The 19,528-nt window shown below is 41.7% G+C and overlaps 8 protein-coding genes across 9 annotated transcripts in view; 4 read left to right on the plus strand and 4 right to left on the minus strand.

Moving 5' to 3' along the window:
* The window catches only part of LOC133838120 (uncharacterized), a 62,424-nt gene extending 55,461 nt beyond the window's left edge, over nucleotides 1–6,963 (minus strand). Inside the window, exon 1 of the mRNA XM_062269097.1 lies at nucleotides 6,147–6,963. The gene's annotated coding sequence lies outside the window, so the exon portion shown is untranslated. The remainder of the gene's footprint in view (nucleotides 1–6,146) is intronic.
* LOC133838136 (tricarboxylate transport protein B, mitochondrial-like) overlaps nucleotides 1–19,528 on the plus strand; it is a 61,639-nt gene that overhangs the window by 15,087 nt on the left and 27,024 nt on the right. The window lies entirely within an intron of this gene.
* Nucleotides 393–1,992, plus strand: LOC133838338 (nose resistant to fluoxetine protein 6-like). Its single transcript, XM_062269411.1, has 6 exons — nucleotides 393–456; nucleotides 515–626; nucleotides 693–909; nucleotides 972–1,153; nucleotides 1,222–1,693; nucleotides 1,755–1,992. Exons 2-6 carry the CDS (start codon nucleotides 601–603, stop codon nucleotides 1,917–1,919), a joined length of 1,062 nt encoding a protein of 353 aa, XP_062125395.1. The 5' UTR covers nucleotides 393–456; nucleotides 515–600; the 3' UTR covers nucleotides 1,920–1,992.
* On the plus strand, nucleotides 2,537–5,486 carry LOC133838339 (nose resistant to fluoxetine protein 6-like). Its single transcript, XM_062269412.1, is given in 10 exon segments — nucleotides 2,537–2,819; nucleotides 2,822–2,857; nucleotides 2,912–3,242; nucleotides 3,299–3,372; nucleotides 3,428–3,630; nucleotides 3,692–3,804; nucleotides 3,871–4,087; nucleotides 4,147–4,328; nucleotides 4,407–4,878; nucleotides 4,936–5,486. Coding segments are annotated over 10 exon segments (2,121 nt in total). The 5' UTR covers nucleotides 2,537–2,563; the 3' UTR covers nucleotides 5,173–5,486.
* On the minus strand, nucleotides 7,529–11,589 carry LOC133836465 (microprocessor complex subunit DGCR8). Its single transcript, XM_062266970.1, has 5 exons — nucleotides 10,833–11,589; nucleotides 10,019–10,210; nucleotides 8,934–9,958; nucleotides 8,627–8,881; nucleotides 7,529–8,130 (listed from the first exon to the last, which is right to left on the minus strand). Exons 1-5 carry the CDS (start codon nucleotides 11,077–11,079, stop codon nucleotides 7,843–7,845), a joined length of 2,007 nt encoding a protein of 668 aa, XP_062122954.1. The 5' UTR covers nucleotides 11,080–11,589; the 3' UTR covers nucleotides 7,529–7,842.
* LOC133836467 (alpha/beta-tubulin-N-acetyltransferase 9) lies at nucleotides 11,875–12,543 on the plus strand. Its single transcript, XM_062266973.1, has one exon. The coding sequence runs from the start codon at nucleotides 11,936–11,938 to the stop codon at nucleotides 12,539–12,541; it is 606 nt and encodes a 201-aa protein (XP_062122957.1). The 5' UTR covers nucleotides 11,875–11,935; the 3' UTR covers nucleotides 12,542–12,543.
* LOC133836466 (transcription factor Ouib) lies at nucleotides 12,621–14,087 on the minus strand. Its single transcript, XM_062266971.1, has 4 exons — nucleotides 13,910–14,087; nucleotides 13,097–13,842; nucleotides 12,925–13,035; nucleotides 12,621–12,867 (listed from the first exon to the last, which is right to left on the minus strand). The coding sequence occupies exons 1-4, from the start codon at nucleotides 14,024–14,026 to the stop codon at nucleotides 12,708–12,710; spliced, it is 1,134 nt and encodes a 377-aa protein (XP_062122955.1). The 5' UTR covers nucleotides 14,027–14,087; the 3' UTR covers nucleotides 12,621–12,707.
* LOC133836464 (mothers against decapentaplegic homolog 4) lies at nucleotides 14,285–19,228 on the minus strand. 2 transcript variants are annotated; one of them, XM_062266968.1, is made up of 9 exons: nucleotides 18,330–19,226; nucleotides 18,000–18,271; nucleotides 16,958–17,321; nucleotides 16,599–16,805; nucleotides 15,836–16,495; nucleotides 15,501–15,780; nucleotides 15,263–15,431; nucleotides 15,076–15,202; nucleotides 14,285–15,019 (listed from the first exon to the last, which is right to left on the minus strand). In XM_062266968.1, exons 1-9 carry the CDS (start codon nucleotides 18,388–18,390, stop codon nucleotides 14,814–14,816), a joined length of 2,346 nt encoding a protein of 781 aa, XP_062122952.1. In that variant the 5' UTR covers nucleotides 18,391–19,226; the 3' UTR covers nucleotides 14,285–14,813. The 2 variants fall into 2 exon arrangements, with proteins under 2 accessions (XP_062122952.1, XP_062122953.1); XM_062266969.1 differs by lacking the exon at nucleotides 16,599–16,805 and having other exon boundaries at nucleotides 18,330–19,228.

The following is a 19,528-nucleotide window of genomic DNA, read 5'->3' on the forward strand; positions in this document are numbered from 1 at the left end:
TATAACCAAGAATATCTGTGTTCAACGGCTGTAAGGTAAACCATTTATGGAGTCACTATATTAATCATGTAAGAAGAATAACACTTAAATCCATTCAGTTTTTAATTGATTTCACAACTTGCAGTGTAATACTGTCAGTTCTGGCTGCTGCTATGATTTTAGCCACGCTCTGCGACTATTTCTTTTGTAGAGATCTGGTTAAGTAATTGAAGGAACATATTTAAATTAGTATTAACAATTTCTGTTTTCCTAGGTAAAATAACAATAATTATTAAAGCCTTCTCCGCACGTGCCAATTCTCGTGCTCTCTTTCGTCTCGTCGAACCCAAATCGAATCCCAACGTCATCGATTGTGTTCATGGCATGAGATGCTTGTCTCTCATCTGGGTTATCTTCGGTCATCAATATATTGTATCACTTAGTTCACCTAAAACTAATTACGTGAGCCTTCTAACTGTGAGTAAAAAATATGTGATTTAAAACTGAACTTTACAATTGTCGCTTTTTTCCCCAGTGGCTTCAATCGTTTTTCGCAAACTTTATATTACATGGTCCCTTCTCAGTTGATACATTCTTCTTTTAAGTGGCCTGTTGTTGGTAATGATTGCTCTAAGGTCACTCGAAAAGTGAGTTTAGTGACATTAATCAAGTAATAATTAAACGTCTTAGCTAAATTTCTTTTAATTTTGCAGATCCAAAGGGAAAATGAATATTCCAATGATGTATCTCCATCGCTATCTACGGCTCACTCCTGTCTTGGCTTTAGCTATTCCCATGTACATGAAGCTTCTTCCTATAATGAGTGATGGTCCTGTGACTGACAGAGTTAATTTTGGCGACTTCGACGTTTGCAAACGCACTTGGTATTTGTCTTTACTCTATGTTCAGAACTATGCAACTAAAGAAATCGTAAGTTGAGTTGTAGATCGATTTCTTGTTTGTAAGAAACTTGATAGTATTTTGCATTTTAGTGTCTTGGTCATACTTGGTACCTGGCTGTAGATATGCAACTGTATATTCTATCGCCAATTTTTCTTATCTCGCTATATAAGTGGGGCAAGAAAGCTGCCGCGGCAATCTTTGTACTCATGCTTCTACTCTCTGGCTGCCTTTTTGCCACAATGATGACAAATAAGTACGCTGTCTTCTTGGAGTGAGTTCAAAACTAATGCCAACAACTTTTATAATGCAATTTTAAAATTGTATCTTTATGAAATTTAGAAAAGGAGGAACGAGCTTTGAGGGTCAACGCAAGCTCTACTATGCCACACACGTTCATGCAGCACCTTGGCTGATCGGACTCCTCTTTGGCTATTTCCTGCATTTAAGTCGCAACAAGTCTTTCAAACTGACTCGCATTTCGATTTGGTTGGGTTGGATTATCAGCTTGGCCCTCTTGTTTACTTCATTGTTTGCTCTGTATCCAGCTGCGCAATCGAGTGCAGTAGCTCTGACCATGTTGGAGCAGGCCTTTTATTATACCCTGACTCGAATCGCGTGGCCCCTTTCCTTATGCTGGGTGGTATTTGCCTGTATGAAAGGATATGGAGGATTGGCTGACAGTTTCCTCTCCTCACCATTATGGCAACCACTCTCAAGACTTTCCTACTCTGCCTATATCTTCCATGTCTACATACAGCTGGTGAATGATAAACGAGTGCGATCACCATCGTATTTATCGGACTACGACATGGTGAGAACTTTCCCAATAATTCTCGAAATATAATGCATTGATTTATTTATTTATTTCGTAGATGTTGTCCTTTTGGGGAACTTTCAGCTTCACTGTGCTGATGGCTTATGTGATGCACATCATTTTGGAAGCACCCTTGGGAGCTCTCGAGGACATTCTCTTACCTCAACGTCGCCCAAAGCAAAGGACTGAAGTATTGAATAAGACACAGGCTGATACAAGTTAAATACTTAACAAAGAAAATTTCACCGATCCCTGTGATGATTTGTTAATAAACTGAAATATGTCAAGACACAATCATAACCATTCATAGCCTAAGAATCAAATATATCCTAAATATTTCTTCAAAATAATCATTGTCTATTTTATTGAAAATGAAACTCTTCCCTTAAAGCTTATTTATAGAATACAGCAAAGGAATAAATAACGTATATAAAAAAGTGCACAGATTATCTAATTAAATAACTTTAAAAGTTCAAGAAAGGTCAGACCGAATATATTTAAAAAGGAAACCGTCTCGCCAATTCTTGCCAAAATCAATTAAATAAGTTAAATCTGTCCTCTTGATAACTTTTCAACTTTTTCAGAGGAAAACAAAACTTATGTGAGACGAATACTTAATAAATACAAGGGAATTTAAATGTGGAAGTATATTTTTAAAATTAAGCAGAAATAAATAGCGATAGCTTTACACTAATATTAGACATGGGTTTAGAAAAACAATGATAACTTATCGGTCAGTAGAAGTGCTCAAAACCAATCTATCAATCTATTCAATCTATTGAAGTGTTGCTAAGTGCTTATCTCGCCATAAGCTCATATATAAAGCTTCAATCAAAAAATATTTGTCATTCACAATTTTACATCGCCATGGATAAGTTCAAAATCATAGTTATAGGAACTCTACTATTTTGTGGACTAACACAAGTTTGTTGCTATCAATTTGAGCCAAGTGGATCAAGTGTGAGCAATGAGGAATACCAAAGGCTAATGGAGTTGCGTCCTTTTGCTGTCCAGCTCATACAGCAATTTGGAAATATCACACAAACTGACTTGGATTTGCGACTTGACAACCGACTTCCCAGTCAGCAGGACCTGCTGTGTCTGGCTGACATGGCCCAGCTGATGAGGGATTATCCTCTCGCAGCTATTGGGCACTCAGAAGTAAGTGTGATTCCCGCTTTTCAGAAATTCAATTTAATTTCTTCACGATTACAGTGATTGATTCGTGGGGATCGATTCCATCTGGAATACTCTATGGAAATTTCTTTGACATGGGCAACTACGATGAGTGCATCAAAACCTATAAAGCGATAACAGATAGTCATAGCATAAGAGGGAAATACTGCTTTGCCAAGATTTCCTTCCGTGCGACTCTCAAGATTGCAGTTTGCTTTCCCTCCTCATGTTCAGCAGATTTAATGGATACCTTTATAGGGCAAATTGCAAACAGGTTACTCAATGTGACTATAACCAAAAATATTGTGGATGAAGCAACCTGTTCAACGGCTGAAAAGGAACCCTTTGATGCAGTCACTATATTAATCATGTAAGAAGAATAACACTTAAATCCATTCAGTTTTTAATTGATTTCACAACTTGCAGTGTAATACTGTCAGTTCTGGCTGCTGCTATGATTTTAGCCACGCTTTGCGACTATTTCCTTTGCAGAGATCAGAGTAAGTAGTTGGAGGAACATCTTTCAAATACAACTAACATTTTCGGTATTTCTAGGTAAGCTCCCAATAATTATTAAAGCTTTCTCTGCCCGTGCCAATTCTCGGGCACTCTTTCGTCTCGTCGAACCCAAATCGAATCCCAACGTCATCGATTGTCTTCATGGCATGCGTTGCATGTCGCTTATTTGGGTTATATTTGGTCATCAATATCTTATATCAATTGCTACTCCCAAAACTAATTATGTGAGCCTTAATAGTGTGAGTACAAAAAGTTTGATTAAAGAATTCTCCAAATAACTGTTGCTGTTTTGTTATATAGTGGTTTCAGACATTTTTCGCCAACTTTATATTACATGGTTTCTTCTCCGTGGATACATTCTTTTTCCTCAGTGGTTTGTTATTGGTAATGATTGCTCTACGGTCCCTGGAAAAGTAAGTTTATGGTAGTTGCGAGAATCAAATATCCATTTTATTTATAATTTCTTTAAATCTTTTCAGAACGAAAGGGAAAATGAATATTCCAATGATGTATTTGCATCGCTATTTGCGCCTTACTCCGGTCTTGGGTGTCGCCATTCCCATGTACATGAAACTGCTCCCTTTGATGAGTGACGGTCCTGTGACTGACAGAATTAGTTTTGGTGACTTCGACGTTTGCAAACGCACTTGGTACTTGTCATTACTGTATGTTCAGAACTATGCAACTGAAGACATGGCAAGTATAATATAGCTGTCATTTATTGTACGAAAATTAATAACAATTTTATATTTTAGTGCCTGGATCACACCTGGTACCTGGCTGTAGATATGCAACTGTATATTCTATCACCAATATTCCTTATCGCTTTATACAAGTGGGGCAAGAAAGCCGCTGGGGGAATCTTTGTTTTCATGCTTCTACTATCTGGTTGCCTCTTTGCCACAATGATGACTAATAAGTACCAGTTTTACTTAGAGTGAGTTTAATAACTAACGTCAACAATTTATTCAAGGAAATTTATGAATTTAATCTTACTATGAATCAAGACATATAGAATGGGAACCATGAGTGGAGAGGCTCTAACCAAAGTCTACCATGCTACACACACACATGCAGCACCTTGGTTAATCGGACTACTTTGTGGATATTTCCTGCATTTGAATCGCAACCGGACTTTTAAGCTCAATCACATTGTAATTTGGCTAGGATGGATTGTCAGTCTGGCCTTGATGTTTACCTCAATATTTGCACTATATCCAGCTACTCAGTCGGGAGCAGCAGCTTTGACCACGCTGGAACAGTCCTTCTACTATACACTGACTCGAATCGCGTGGCCCCTTTCCTTGTGCTGGGTGGTATTTGCCTGTATGAAAGGATATGGAGGATTGGCTGACAGTTTCCTCTCCTCACCGTTATGGCAACCACTCTCAAGACTTTCCTACTCTGCCTATATCTTTCATGTCTACATAGAGCTGGTGAATGATAAACGAGTGCGATCGACAAGTTATTTATCGAACTACGATATGGTAAGTGCTTTCCCAAATATTCATAAGATATTATATATTAACTGAACTATCTTGCAGATGTTATCCTTTTGGGGGTCATTCGGCTTTACTGTGCTGATGGCTTACGTCATGTACATCATTTTGGAAGGACCCTTTGGTGTACTTGAAGGCAGTTTGATGCCAAAATCAAAGTCTAAGCCAAAGCCAGTGAACGTCAAAAAGTTGCCAGTTGCAGAAATACCAAGAAACACTGCAAACGAGGTCGAGAAGGCGACGCCAACTCCGCTTTATGAAGAGGGTGCTACTAAACTCTAATCGAAAAAGTCCCCATAAGTGAAACCGACCTTGTCTTAAAAAAGATTAGTTAGAATATTTAAAACATATCAAGTACTAGACAGCTGAAGTGGCCGAAGATTGGCCAAAAATCAAAATACTCAATAAAAGCTAATAAAAGATAATTATACAACTTGAGAACGCCACCTGTTCCACATTATCTTCGTGAGATAGCGTATAGCAAATGGTTGATAGGCGCTACTACGATTATTTTGTTAAAAAAAATATTACTACGAAAGCGAAAGAGCTAAGCCTTAACAATACAACTATTTTGAAAATGACAAATCGGAATAAATACTATATATATATAATATAAGTCATGCTTTACGAATTTGTTAACTTAGGCTCGAAACTTTTAGTAGTTAGTAAATTACGCCCCAAAATTAAACATTTAATGATGTATAAACAATCCACTTGACTTCCGTTGAATGCCAGTAATAATTATTTATTTATTCCTCAAGCGAAATGTGTTCATCAAAGATCAAAGGATTTACTGCCATTGACCAAGAGTTAGAACATTGAAAGTTTCCGCCACAATCGTCATAAGTAAAACAAACAAATAAATAAAAGTATCGTACTAACTTTGTGGTAGCGAGCGACATTTTGTGTTTTATTTTTTATGTTTTTCTTTCATTTGTAGAAATTAACTGGAATTGATATAGAAACCGAAATTGAAATTGCGCGAAATTGGCAACAAAGCAAGCCAACAAAACGTCAACCTAGTTTTTGGTCAACGCAACAGACGACGACGACGAATAAATGCAAAGCGAAACAGACAAACACACACACACACACACATTTGATATTATGGTATTTGGTACGTTTTGGTGTGAGGATGCGTGGTGAGGGGTACAACACTGAACTGAATAGCGAGCGGGTGGCGCCCCCTGGCGGATTATTGAATTTTCCAACATTTGACTGACACTTGGCGCCTGATGCGCTTTCGCTTCGCTTACCTTATTGTTGTTGTTCTAGTCGCTCCTGCTGTGGATGTTGTTGCTGTCACTGTTGCTGTTAATGTTGCTAATTTAGATGCGGGCGTTGCGTTGACAAAATTCCAATCGCATTTTACATGCACGTAATTTACATACATTCATATGCATGCAGACACATATAGACACAGACACAGGCTACACGCACAGATCTAGTATATGTATCGTACATATGTATGTGAATTTTTGAATGACGCAGGCCGAGGCAGCGGCCACTCTACAGTAAACACAATTGCCGTGTACGTGTGTGTGCGTTATGTGTGTGTGTGTTTGTGCTGTAGGACAACACACACAATTCGAATGGGGCAGCGGCGCCCGCAGTCACAACGACGACGACGAGGACGGCGACTGCGACGGCGACGACAACGAAATGTATACCCGTTGATTTTTTTTTCTTTTGCTTTCGTTTTGCAAGCGAGACCCAATTTTTGGAGTTCTTTCACACAGCGAAATGATGTTGAAACGAGCCGCGTATCTGTGATATTAATGCCGCTTTGGTCATAAATTTTTTGCAACGTTGTGTAGCAGACACTAACACACATACACTTGACCCACACTCGCCTCGCGACACCCGTGCGACCAGCGAACGAACAACTGACGAATTGTTAGAGCTCTTTTGGGCCTTTGGCACCTGATGCGGATTCGCTGTGTTTTCAATTAAAGTGATTTAATTAATTCGGAATTGGCGGCACAGCGCGCTTGTTGACCAGCTGCCTCCTTTAGCACTCGACACGCAACGAACAAATACTGAAGCAGCCATCGACGTTAAAAGGAGCAGCGCAGCGATTTTTGTGTTAACTTCGCCGCACTTCGCTTCGTTTTGCTGATGCTGCGCTGCGCGCGCTCTCGCTGCGCACACTGCCAGTGCTGCCCATCGTACGGCGAATTCAGTGTGCGCGTGCCTGCGTCGTGCTCGCCTCAATGTCTGCCAGTGTTGCTGTTTATGGCTGCCAATGGCGGCACTCTCTGTATATGTATGTACGGGTGTGTGTGTGTGTGCGTATGTCCGAGGAATGCGATAAAAAACGAAGCGTTAGAATGAAATGAAAATGTAGCATAATTTATGGCTGCATTGTCTTTTAAATAATTGCACGCACATACATACATGTATACACGCACACTCCCACACATACACATACAAATGGTTATATTTGAAATGTGCATGAATTTACGGTAACTCAACGCGACGGCAAACTCATCATATTCATAATGCCCTGTAAATTTATCATTTTATTTCAAATTTACAACAGTTAATAATATCTTTTCTTTAAGACACGCTGATGATCGTGTGTTTTGATTTATTGAGATAGTCGGGGGAATCAATCTTTTGGCTAATAAAAGTCTACTAGATTTATTTTGGGCAATTATAGTATAGAATTTATTACGGTAATCACTTGCATATAAAGTATTGTATGTTAATATTAATTGTATAAACTTTAAGAGTGCTCTCTGCACGTGCTTCAGAGAGACATGTAAATGTTTTTTTTATTATTATTTATTTTGTCATATTATGATGGATCACATGGGTTAACTGTGCTCAAGTTAGCTATGTTAGCTGGGTAAACCAAAAAAACTCAATGACAGCTATGATGCAACTAACGATGGTATTTATGCTTAATGCTAAATGTGATAATGATGACCATGCTGATGATGCTTATAACTATAATTCGACATTGTTCAAATTGGAACCAGATGATGTGGGCAAATCCACATCGCTGGGCGGCACAAAGGTGCCCATCGTTTGAACACTCTCCTGCTTGGCACTGAGTTTGAGCATCTCGCACTTGAGCTTGTCGAGAATGGCATAGTTGGGTTGATTAACAGCCGCCTTGCTCTGCAGCACGGTAATCTCCTGCTCCTCCAGCTTCTTCTCCTTGAACGTTTTAATCGAATTGTTGCCATACAGTCGCAAGAGCGAGCCCCAAGTTTGTATGTGCGGATGAAGTATCTGGAAAAAAAATAAGATTAAGTTATTTTTATTAATTACAAGTCATTCAATGTCTTTTTTAATTTGCGTTCTATTCAATTATATGTCTTTCCAAAAATTATTATTAAATACAAAAATAAAATAATAAATAATAGTAATAAAGTATAATGTATTAAATATTGCAAATTAAAAAACTTTTTGGAAAAGTCAAAGAAGTATAGATATATAAAATAAATATTTGTTATTACAATATAGTGTCAAAATTTGACACCTGATGCATCAAAAAGTATGCAATAATTTATAATATGTTCTCTTCAATGCATTAAAGTTAAAATAATTAAAGCATCTCAACAGCACTTCACGATATCATTTTATACAGTTTATCAGTAGTTAAAAATATTGTAGTTATTCTGAATATATTTACAATGTGCTCTATATAAATTATTATTTTTATTTTATTATATTTATTATAGAACTAAGTTCTACATTGAATTATACCTTAAACTCTTTGGCTTACCTGAAGAATAGCCTGTGATGCAAGCTGCTTGCCCTCACGCTTGTTCTTGCAAACCACCTTGGCCGAGTGCTTGCCTACCGTCATGGTGTATTCGTTCTTGTTGTTGGCGGTGCGATTAATCTCCTGGGTGATCTGCACATCGCTGCCGTAGTTGCGTTGCAAACAGGTCAGCAAAATAGCATTGGGCGATGGCTCTGTTGTCTTGTTGCAGAATTCCGTGACACGCGGATCCTCGATGCGTATGTCATCGAACACCTAAAGCACAATTATTAATTGAGTGCCAATTGAATTCAAGTTTAATACTTACAGACAAATCACTTTGCGTCTTCTTGGCAATGCCGCTCTTTTGATCTTTGTTGTTGCCCGTTATCTTGTCCTTTACATCGGGTATGAGTATTTCAAGTGTTTCCCTTGCCGCCTCCGACTTTGCCTGTTTCTTGCTGGTGCCATAGCCAGTTCCATACTTTAAATTATTCACCGAAACTGTGGCCGAGTATGGAGTGGCAGCGTTTTGAAGTTCCTTGAACTCGTAGGTTGGTTGCGTCTTCAACGCATGTTGCACATACTCGTGTAATATACAGACAAAACTCTTGCCATTCGGATTCATGATCCATTCTTTGCGACCCCGCGGATTTGTTGCACTCTCAGTGCCGCTTGGCGCCAGTATTGGGAACTTGATAAGCTTGGTGCCGTCGGGCAGCGTAGGACGCTGTATGTTTTTGATGTGCTTGCGATTCTTTGTAAACTTTCGACGTGCATTCCAGGAGCGAAAACGCAGCACACGTATCATCTTGAACTTGAAGAGTTTCTTACAATACGTATTTAGCTGATCGGGTGTAACAGACTCCAGTTGTGTATTCTCATTGACGGTAACAATTTTGGCTGCTGGTATTAAGGCTTGTGGCGTCTCGTTGCCATCATCAGATTTCGGTTTGCTGTTTGTGTTGTCTGTGTTCTCTGTGATCTCCATGGGCTGTTGTTCAGTCTGAGGCTCCGTCTCTGACTGAGTGGCAGGCTTGAAAGGACAAACAGCAACTGGTGGTGCTGCATCTGCTGATGCGGTTTCCTCAGTGCTTTCTGCTGTTGGTTTGTCCGTTGCCTGCTGCTGCTGCTGCTCTGCCTCTGTCTCCTCATCCAAGGCGCGTCGATAATTCAAACAGGGTATGGCACCCACAGGCACAGCATGTTTCCGTGCACTACCAGTGCCTAGGAAATAAGGACGAGCGGCACAACAAACACGTGACTTGCGATGCAGAAACAGTGGCATGCCACTGTTGTGTGTCACCTGCACCCAACCTTCGGGAAGCACCTCAAAGTGATTGTGACGCTTTTCTGCAAGTTAGCAAGCTTATATAAATACAGCCAATATAAATAGTTAGCAGCTAATAATACCATCTAATACAGTCTTGAACCGCTGCTCATACTTCGGTCGCTTTGATTCACGCAGATCATCGGGCAGCTTCTCATCCAGCAGATTCTCAATTTCCTCGTCGTCAAAGTCAGACGAATCATAGTCGCCAGCCTCTGCGTCCCCTTCTTCGTCGTCCGCATAGTTTTCACCATTTTGCTTCTCGCTGTTGTCATCTAAAAAAAGACAAGTCGAGATAAGTTGTACAAATAACCTCAACTAGTTTACAAATAATGCATTCTCAACTGTTGCTACCTGCTGGGAACGACAAGCGTTCGTTGAAATCTAAGCGCACTATAGGAATCATACGCATCTTGTTTTTTTTTTTTTAGAGATCTTTACGATCAAGTCAGAAAATAGAGCATGGAAATGCAACCGCATCTAAAGCATTCGAGCTGCTTAAAATGACTACAACAGAGAATCCAAGAATCCCAATGGGAACTACTACGAAAATGTTTATCAGATTGCGTTTGTCGCGCTCTATAGACACAATGATAAGCTCGTTCGAGATCGGCCAGATAACGAGGCGACTTATGGGAGAAGCTGCTATTGCTGTTAATAGCTGCTAGCGCCATGTGCTCATCAAGTGAATTGGGTTAAAAATAGTCTATTAGGATTGGCGAGAGCGAATCTTAATCAGCATCAATAGCAGAGTCCACTGTGCATCTCAAAATTTGGATAAATATTTATCGAAATATATTGCAAAATAACCATAAATCACAAAATAATACAGACTAGAGGGTCTATTACTGTCACATCTCGACTGCAGAGTTCTTACTTGTTGCTTTATTTGCTTACCTGACTCATCCTCTTCACTCGCTGTGGCCACTTCATCGAGCACTTGGAACTGACGCAGCTGCTGATCGAGGGGCTCGGACAGCAACTCCGCATCACGTGTCTGACGCATCTCCTCAATGGCACTCAACGAGAAGCCAGCCACCTTGAGCTCTTGCTCCTCTTCCTCCAGTCTAGGACGCTTCGAACGTGGAGCATCTTCGGACTGTTGTTGTTGCGACGTTTCAACAGCAGCAGCTGTTGTTGCCATTTTCCGGAAGTGTGTGTGTGAGTTAAACTTAAATGCGAGTGTATCGTATTTGAATTGGATTTTAGTTTTTTATACAGCTGTGTTTGGGATTCTTCTCGCCAATAACCAATACTGAGAACATCCAACGATTTCGAATTGATTTTTCATTGGAAGTGCCACATTGGTTAAGCTAGAAAGCCCAATCTAAACATTCCTACTTTTTTTTGTGTTCGCAACGCACTTCACCACAATATCGTAATTACAGCATGCATCAGCATAACACGTTTCTATTGTAATTTTTGTTGTAATTATTTTTTTGCAATTTGCAATATTTAGCCGGCTTCCTAAGCGAAGCTGCTTTCGCAATGGGATTCTGTGTGCAACAAAACACCAAGGCAAAAGTGGCTAAGCCCGTTTTTAAATAATATTTGCCGCTTTTTTATGGAAATTGCCAAAACGTATTAAATGTTTATATGTTTTTAACGAATAATAAAATATAACTCTTCAGCAATGGCCACGCTCGGTTTTTTGTGTCAATAAACAGCTGTTCCTTGGCAATTTCAATGCTACCATACCGCTGAAATGTAACTATTGATCGTTACTTATGATGAGGCTATTTCATTTTCGTAAATAATCGGTAAACTGTGTATTTCTTTCATCAATTGCATGCTTTTTAGTGCCTGCTTAAGTCATAATACAAATGGAAAGGTCGCGCTCAATTTTTAATTGAATGAAATTAACACTTTTTAACTGTACGGCTACGTATCAACCAAAAATATACTGCTGCTTAATAATGGTGTATTTCGAGCTGCAAGAGACGGTCACGCTGTTTCCCAATAAAGACTGTTCCTATTGGAGGTTTGTTTATTTTGGTGAAATGCGACTCAACGAGCATACGAAATTAGTTGGCCAGCGGGTGATTTTGGTGCCCTACGAGGCTCGCCATGTGCCCAAATATCACGAATGGATGAGTTGCCCGACATTGCGTAACTTAACGGCATCAGATGAACTCACTTTAAGTGAAGAATATGATATGCAACGAAGTTGGCGAGAGGATAACGACAAGCTCACTTTTATTGTGCTCTGTGCTGAAACTTATGCTAACACAAATGATGAAATTGCTGCCATGGTCGGTGATACTAATCTCTTCCTGCGCTATGACGACGACGAAGAGGAGGGTAACCAATATGTGGCCGAAGCTGAGATCATGATAGCAGCGACAGAGGCGCGTGGTAAGGGTTACGGACGGGAAGCAATGCTGCTCATGTTAAAGTACGCACAGAACCATTTAAGTGTGACCAAATTCGAAGCAAAGATTGACATGGACAATCAAATATCGTTGCGCTTATTTGAAAGCTTTCAATTTGTTGAAGTCCGTCGGGTAGAAGTCTTCCACGAAGTGACCTTGGAGCGCAAGGTGACGCCAGATTGGTTGACATGGCTAGATCAACAAGTTGATATCAAAAGCGAAACTTACAAGTAATTAGAGGTAATATTCGCTGCAGGCTAAGTGAAGTAGTCGTTAATTGTGGACAATCTGGCAACACTGCCGCAAATGTCTGTGACTTGCCTTTTAAAATAAACGTATATTATTCTTAACGAATTACACTCTGCTCTGTTCACTTAAAGTAAGCTTAAAATATATGAAACTATACGTTACAAGGTATAGATTCTACTAGCTCATTGTCGATATCCACATTATTGGTCTCCTCGGCAGCACAGTTTTGGGCATTCTGCTCGTGACCTTTCGAACGATAATGGGCAGCTAAGTGAGGGCGTCGCATAAAAGAAACTTTGCAGATCTCGCAGCTGCAAATGTGAAGGAGATTATTATTTGTTTATAAAGTATTTTATCTGCTTACTTACTGAAAACTTCGTACTCCAGAGTGACTGAGCATGTGCGTCTTTAGCTTGTTGCTGACAGCAAACGCTTTGTCGCATTTAGTGCACTTGTAAGGTTTATAGTTTGTGTGGCGACTGCAAAGTTTCCTAATATTTAATAATCATCACTAATTACATTTTAAACGAATTGACTTACTTTCGCTCGTGTTGAATGCGTCCGCTGTGATCGGCAAATGTTTGACCGCAGTACTGACATGGATACGGTTTCTGGCAGAGATGCGACAACATATGGCGACGCAACAAATGCGGCGTATAAAACTTCAACGGGCACTGCTTGCAAGTAAAGTTCTTGACGCCCGTATGTCGCAACAGATGTACTTTGAAATTGCTTGGACAGGTGAAATGTCTGCCGCACAGTTCGCAAATGCAATCACGTTTTCGTCGCTCGCGCTTCAGCTCCACAATCTCGTGCTCGGAGAGCTTACTCCAGTTGATGCGTGGTGTGTTCCTCGAATTTATGGCAAAGTTGACAGTGGCATAGAGTTTAGAAGCGGTTTGTTTGCCTGGCTTGCGTTCTGCAGGCGCTATACTTTCAGTCTCTGAAGTGTGTGTTGTTTGTACAACTGTTGCCACTTCTTCTAGTTGTTCCTTCGGCTGATCCACGTAGTCTTCTGTGTATTCTGTGTTTTCGTCAAATGAACTATATTGTTCCCCACCCTCTTCTTCATCATCCTCGTCCTCATCTTGTTGTATGACACTGTCGTCCAGATTAAGTTTGTGCTCTTCATCTAAATCGATTTCTTTGAGCGCTTCCGCGACGCTGTTGCTGCTTAAAAGTAGCTGCTGTGTTCTGATGATTCGCTCACGAAATATAATCGCTTCGCGCAGTGCAACTTCACATGGTCCACAGATATGTGCAGGAAATTCTGTTTGCTCCAGCAGCTATTATTTAAAACCAAAATAATGGCATCAACACTTGCACTGTTAAGTTAAATCGTAAACAACTTACAAAGAGTCCAGTTAACGCTTCTATTTGATGCAGCATTATTTTGTCAGGTTGTTCGAATAGATTGTTGGCATTGAGACAGAAAATTATCTTACCACAGGTTCGACAGCGCGCAGACATTTTACAAACATTTTCCAAAACCCAAACGCGTTTTTCACTTCTATTGCTTTCCCTCTATTCGCGTCTTTTACAGCAATCAGCTGTTCTATAAGAAACTATCTGGCAACACTAATGTTGCGTCGCGTGCGATATCGTGATTCCGACGTGTGAATGCCTGGTCACTTTGTCCAGCCGTTACTTATTTAATTTTCAAAAATAAGAATTTAGTGAAGTGACTTTCAAACTTAAGCCCATGTTAAATATGAATTCTCATGAAAATACATTTAGTTAATGCTCTGTTTATTACATTTTGTATATTACAACTACATTCTTTACTTGCCTTACATATTGCATTTTAAATGTTTTTGCTGTTGTCGCTGTTGTTGTAGTCGTTGGTTGTGTTAATAATGCTGTGTGTAAGCTTGGGCTGTTGTGTATGGTCTGTGTGTATGTAGGCGGCAGGAAGGGGCATCAAATAGCATGAGCCGTTAGTCAGTTATCAAATATATATACGCATGTGTGTGTATGGATAGTGTACATAAAACTAGTTGCTTAATGTTGTACAGCTGTTTCAATTTTTTTATAAAAATTATTATTAAATAATTAAAGGCAAACATAATCATAATCATAAATTGCAAATCAAAACTAAATATTTCATACCATTTTCGTTTGCACTTTGCTCTTACAACTTAAATATAGCTGCTCAAACTGTAATCTTAAACTAACATTTAGAGACGTGGTGTGCTTCCTGTTGCTCTTGTTGTTGTTATGAATAATAAATATGTTGGTTTGTTTGTATGTATGTTATCTAGGCAGCGGCTCCATCGATGGGCATGGCATGCAGCACCTCGTCGAGCAGCTGCAACGCACGATGCAAATGCACCTCGATCCAGCAGGGCGTCTCCTTGATTGATTGCCTTGGGTAATCGGGTCCCCAGCCCTTCACAAAACTCAGTCGCAATATGCACAGACGACGCAGATCATCAACTCCAATGCCAGCAGCTGCGGTAATGCCTAAAAAGGTAAATATGATTTAATTACAAATAATTATAAAAAATTGTTCTACTCACTTCTGCCAGCTCCACCCATTTGCTGATTGGAGACACCCGCCACAGCAGCTGCTTGTGCCGCCGCAGCGGCTTGTGCGTTGGTGGCCAGCGAATGCATCTGCTGATGGCATTGACGCAAATCAAAAACCTGCAGCGAGAAGACAACTAATTAGTTAAAGCCCACAAATCGTTGTGATTGGAAACCTACTTTGATGCAAGCTGCTGGATAGATCTTGTGAACAGCATCGCCTGGCGTTCGACCCGCCTCGCGATCCAGATAATAGCTTTGTACAAACACCGAGTTATCGCTGAGACAGCGCAACCAGACATCGCCCTCGCCACGCAAATCCAACTGCACACCCTTGCCAATATGCAACCTGGCAACAAAATTCAAATAAAGTTCAATTTCAAGCGGTCTTATATTACAGGTTATGGTATCGACGTACCTGGCTCGCTCCGATTGCTCTGTGCGATGCACATTGCTCAATGCGCCCAAGCAGAAGCGATTACCACCCGAGGGATCCACATAGCCATCGATTATGACATTGGGCTTCGCCGAGGGCACCTTAAACGTCTCGCCCACCTGTGTGTCCAGCTCAAAGTAGGCAATGGAGCACCAGTACTCTGGTGCCGGTTGTCGCGATAGCAGACGCGGCTGCTGTTGTTGCTGCTGCTGTGGCGCCACTTGTTGCGGCGACGCCAGATCACCAGGCAGCGATGAGTTCCCTAAAACACTCTAAATGTAAACTCTTGAACTGCAATTAATGCTCTAAAAACTCACAGTAGGCGCCTGGCAAGGAGCGCGGATCTGGCGGCTGCATGGACTGTGTGTAGGTGAGCGTATTAGGTCCCGTCCAGGTGCCAGCGGCTCCTCCGCCACCACCGCTGCCCTGTGCACCAGCCGCGCCCCCAGCATTGCCCTGCGTCGCTTGCTGTTGTTGCTGCTGTGCTGACGACGCTTGCGTTGCTCCATAGTTGCCTGCGCCCGCATTTTGTCCCGTCGACTGTGTAACATAACCGTTCTGCTGCTGCTGTTGTTGCTGCTGGGCATGCACAGCTGTTTGGCCAGCGCCCGCAACAGCTGCATTGCCACCAAACTTGCTCACGTCGTTTTGCATTTGTGCAGCTCCTGTTGGTGCGCCATAATATTGTCCAGCGGCTCCCTGAGCACCGCTGGCATTGTTAACGCCAGTCTGGCCATTGGGTCCACCACCTGGCGGTGGCTGCTGTTGTTGTTGCTGCTGTTGCATGGCCATGGCGGCTGTGGGATCTGTCGGTGAGCTGGCCTGGGCATGATGCACGCCATTGCCTTGTGCAACGACGCTCTGTGCTTGTTGCTGTTGTTGTTGTGTGGGCGGGGGTGGTGGCGCCATAACAGGACCTTGGCCAGGACCGGGACCGGCATTCATGGCTCCCATGCCCGGCATGCCATGAGGTACGGCTGTAAACGTAACATCACAAAATGTCAGCAATTGAATTGATAATAAGAATAAACTGAAGAAACTTTGGCGAGACAAAATACTACAACATAAAATGACGCTTACAACGAGTGTGCGACGCTGGCTGGGATTGGGATTGTGGCTGTTGTTGTTGCTGCTGCTGTTGCTGTGGCGGTGCCTGTCGCGGCGGCGGTGGCTGCGGTTGTGGTTGCACCATCCACGAACTGCGCGGATCAGCGCCGTCCGTTGGCTCGATTTTTGGTATTGCGCGGCCGGCAGCAAACATTGCACTCATTTGATTAGCATCGGTGACTACAAATCATACAAAAAAAAAATAAAATGCCAAACGAAAACCAAAGGAAAATGGAAATTAAACAACCAAAAATAAATCAAGCAACTCAAAGTAAATCCCCAATACAAAAAGAAATCTACCAACCAGCTAGCTAGCCTAATGCCCTACATACCGTAATCACCGGGTCCGGGTCCTTGGGGCGGATAACCGTAGCCACCCGGTCCAACCATCTGCGTGGGATGATGCTGTATGGTTCCAATGTCATTGCCATCGATATCCATGCCGCCCACCAACGGACCCGCTGAGTATTCATCTTTAACGAGGCGACTGGGACCCGACTGCAAACTGAGACCGGACAGATCGATGCCCGGCGATACGACACGCTCATAATGGTAGGGATTAACGCACACCGAATCGCATTTGAGATCGAACGCAAAGGCGCAGTATTTAACGTGCTTCAGCTCGTTCTTGTGCAGATCGGGCCAGCGCCAAATGCGCGCATAAATCACATGTGGAAATCCCTTTCGACCGGCCACCTGCAAAGCAAAGCAAATCGTATCAAATCAAATCAAAATTCAATTCAAATAGAATAATCGAATTACGGAGAGAAGCACAAACAAAAGTACAAAACTGTCGCGCGTATCGCAACCGGAAATGCCACAAACAACATAAACAAACAAATACACGACGAACGAACAGCGAAGGGTAGAGCGGCGATAAGAGAGCACACCTAATAATAGTGTGTCTACATTGCAGCCTGATGCCTAAAGAATTTTAGCTTAGGGTACGCAACAAATGCAAAATATTAGTCTTAAGGCACAGACCAAAAAATTAAGACAGGTCAGCCTGAAGGTCACAGTTACTCTGTCTATAACTTGCGATATAGAATTTTGTTTTATATAATAACAAATTTAGTAAAAAATGTATACTCTTCGCTATAGAATTATTAAGAACTAAACAATAAATAATTGAAAAACCCTTCTAAGCAAATATATAATGACCAATCGTATACAAAATGAAAATTAACTAGCTTAACTGCATAAGTTAAAAAAAGCCGTAAGGACTGAATAGGGCTGCAATGTAAACCCATGCTAAAGTAAACAATCAGAAAGCCCTAAGACTGCGACGCAGTGTAAACGCAGCGTACAATGCGGAGAATGCGACTTTTACTTAGATTGGGAACCGAAACGGAGATGGGAATCACACTCTCTCACCTGCAAGCGACCGTCGAGCGTGCGCTGGATGGTGACGCATTTGCTTGGATGGGCGCCATTCGTGGTAATTGCCGTTATCAGCGAGTCCAATTCGTCACGCTTCTCCTTCAGTTTTTTCACCAGCGATTCGATGGCACGCTTCGCGAATCCCTCGCTCTCCCCACCCTGCCGATGGCACATCAGCGAGTGCACAATGCTGAGGCAGGCATCCGCCGATGTGGGTGCATTCGAGGGTGGTGGTGGCGGCATTTGCACCATGTCCCGCACTATGACTGTAGGGATAAGGAATGTTAGCCTCCATGAATATGATATATTCTATGATAATCTTACTGTCCTGCGGCGCTACGGCGCCGTACATGTGAGGAGGCGGACCATTGGCGGGTCCGGGCATGCCAAAGTCCTGGGCAACAATGCCACCCAGGCCACCGCGTGCATGGGCATCCACTTCGGCGTTGTTTGTGTCGCCGCCGTCACAAAATCCGTATCCAGCTGATGGCCACAAAGCGTTGCCGTTGGTTGGCTGAAGCGTTGCGTTGCACGTAGATGCAGCGCCCGCCCGCTAAATGTGCTAAGCAGCAAACAAAGAGAAGCACGCGAATCGTGCGCACAAAACAAAAAACGCCAAGCCCGTGACGCTGCTCTCTCCCTTCTTCTTCTCCACCTCTTCTTTGGCTGCTAATGTAATTGCTCCAAAATTGCGCTGTTGTTGTTGTACATTTACATCAGAGTGTGTGTGTGTGTGTGTGCAAAAGAGAGCGCCTTTGGGGGTGTTACGCACACATTGAAACGCACTCACACACACGCACACACAGACGCGCGCTGTTAAACTTGAACTCCCACAAAGCTGCCGTAATTATGGCAACAGAGCAGCAAGGCTTTTCTTTTGCAGCACTAGAAGAGGAGTGCTGCTCCTTCTCCCGCTTCCTTTCACCCTGCAGCTCCACACACTGCTTTCGAGTTGTCGTCCGGCAGCAACAGTAAACTCTTACACACACACATACGCACACACTCGCGCTTGCACTGTGTTATTTGTGGTTTTTATGCTGCAATTACATCCGCTTGAAATAGCACTGTTTTCATTTGAATTAGTTACAGCGTCGGTTTTTTATACTAGACTCATTTATTTACTGGAATTTAGTTAGATTCTCAGACTTTTTTTGTTTCTTAAAAAAAGAGCTTTCTTCTAAAGCTGTTTTATTTAATACACTGTGCTGGGATGTGACCGCTTGTCTTACTGTTAAAATACGCATTTTGACGCCTAGAAAATATACCAAACAACATATGCACTGAAAACTGCGAGCTGGTCACGTTTGATATAACATTTTGGTATCTCTTCTCAAAGTAGTCGTTTTTTTAATCAACTTGTTTAAGGAATTTAATGCTTCGTATAACAAAAAAAAACGACCAGACATTTAGTGTGAAATTTGAAAAATACCGAAAAAGTAACTGTAGTTCATTTTAGCATTATAAGAATATAGCGCATAAATTACACCGTTTACAGTGCTATATTATAATTTAAAATCTTAATT

The sequence above is a fragment of the Drosophila sulfurigaster genome, chromosome 2R (genome assembly GCF_023558435.1).
Source record: "Drosophila sulfurigaster albostrigata strain 15112-1811.04 chromosome 2R, ASM2355843v2, whole genome shotgun sequence".
Taxonomy (NCBI): Eukaryota; Metazoa; Arthropoda; class Insecta; order Diptera; family Drosophilidae; genus Drosophila; species Drosophila sulfurigaster.

What these genes read in the sequence shown, in the direction of transcription:
- LOC133838338 (XM_062269411.1), top strand. Translation starts at nt 601, where the DNA reads ATGATTGCTCTAAGGTCACTCGAAAA. An exon ending in ACTATGCAACTAAAGAAATC is followed by an intron (nt 910 to 971) that starts GTAAGTTGAGTT and finishes TTTGCATTTTAG; the next exon opens with TGTCTTGGTCATACTTGGTA. An exon ending in ATTTATCGGACTACGACATG is followed by an intron (nt 1,694 to 1,754) that starts GTGAGAACTTTC and finishes TTTATTTCGTAG; the next exon opens with ATGTTGTCCTTTTGGGGAAC.
- LOC133836465 (XM_062266970.1), bottom strand. Translation starts at nt 11,079, where the DNA reads ATGGCAACAACAGCTGCTGCTGTTGAAACGTCGCAACAACAACAGTCC. An exon ending in GAGTGAAGAGGATGAGTCAG is followed by an intron (nt 10,211 to 10,832) that starts GTAAGCAAATAA and finishes GTCTTTTTTTAG; the next exon opens with ATGACAACAGCGAGAAGCAA. An exon ending in CATCACAGGCTATTCTTCAG is followed by an intron (nt 8,131 to 8,626) that starts GTAAGCCAAAGA and finishes TTTTTTTTCCAG; the next exon opens with ATACTTCATCCGCACATACA.
- LOC133836467 (XM_062266973.1), top strand. Translation starts at nt 11,936, where the DNA reads ATGCGACTCAACGAGCATACGAAATTAGTTGGCCAGCGGGTGATTTTG.
- LOC133836466 (XM_062266971.1), bottom strand. Translation starts at nt 14,026, where the DNA reads ATGTCTGCGCGCTGTCGAACCTGTGGTAAGATAATTTTCTGTCTCAAT. An exon ending in CGCATTCAACACGAGCGAAA is followed by an intron (nt 13,036 to 13,096) that starts GTAAGTCAATTC and finishes GAAACTTTGCAG; the next exon opens with TCGCCACACAAACTATAAAC. An exon ending in TCTGGAGTACGAAGTTTTCA is followed by an intron (nt 12,868 to 12,924) that starts GTAAGTAAGCAG and finishes TCACATTTGCAG; the next exon opens with CTGCGAGATCTGCAAAGTTT.
- LOC133836464 (XM_062266968.1), bottom strand. Translation starts at nt 18,390, where the DNA reads ATGCCCGGACCCGCCAATGGTCCGCCTCCTCACATGTACGGCGCCGTA. An exon ending in ACCCGGACCCGGTGATTACG is followed by an intron (nt 16,806 to 16,957) that starts GTATGTAGGGCA and finishes TATGATTTGTAG; the next exon opens with TCACCGATGCTAATCAAATG. An exon ending in ATCCAGCAGCTTGCATCAAA is followed by an intron (nt 15,203 to 15,262) that starts GTAGGTTTCCAA and finishes TTCTCGCTGCAG; the next exon opens with GTTTTTGATTTGCGTCAATG.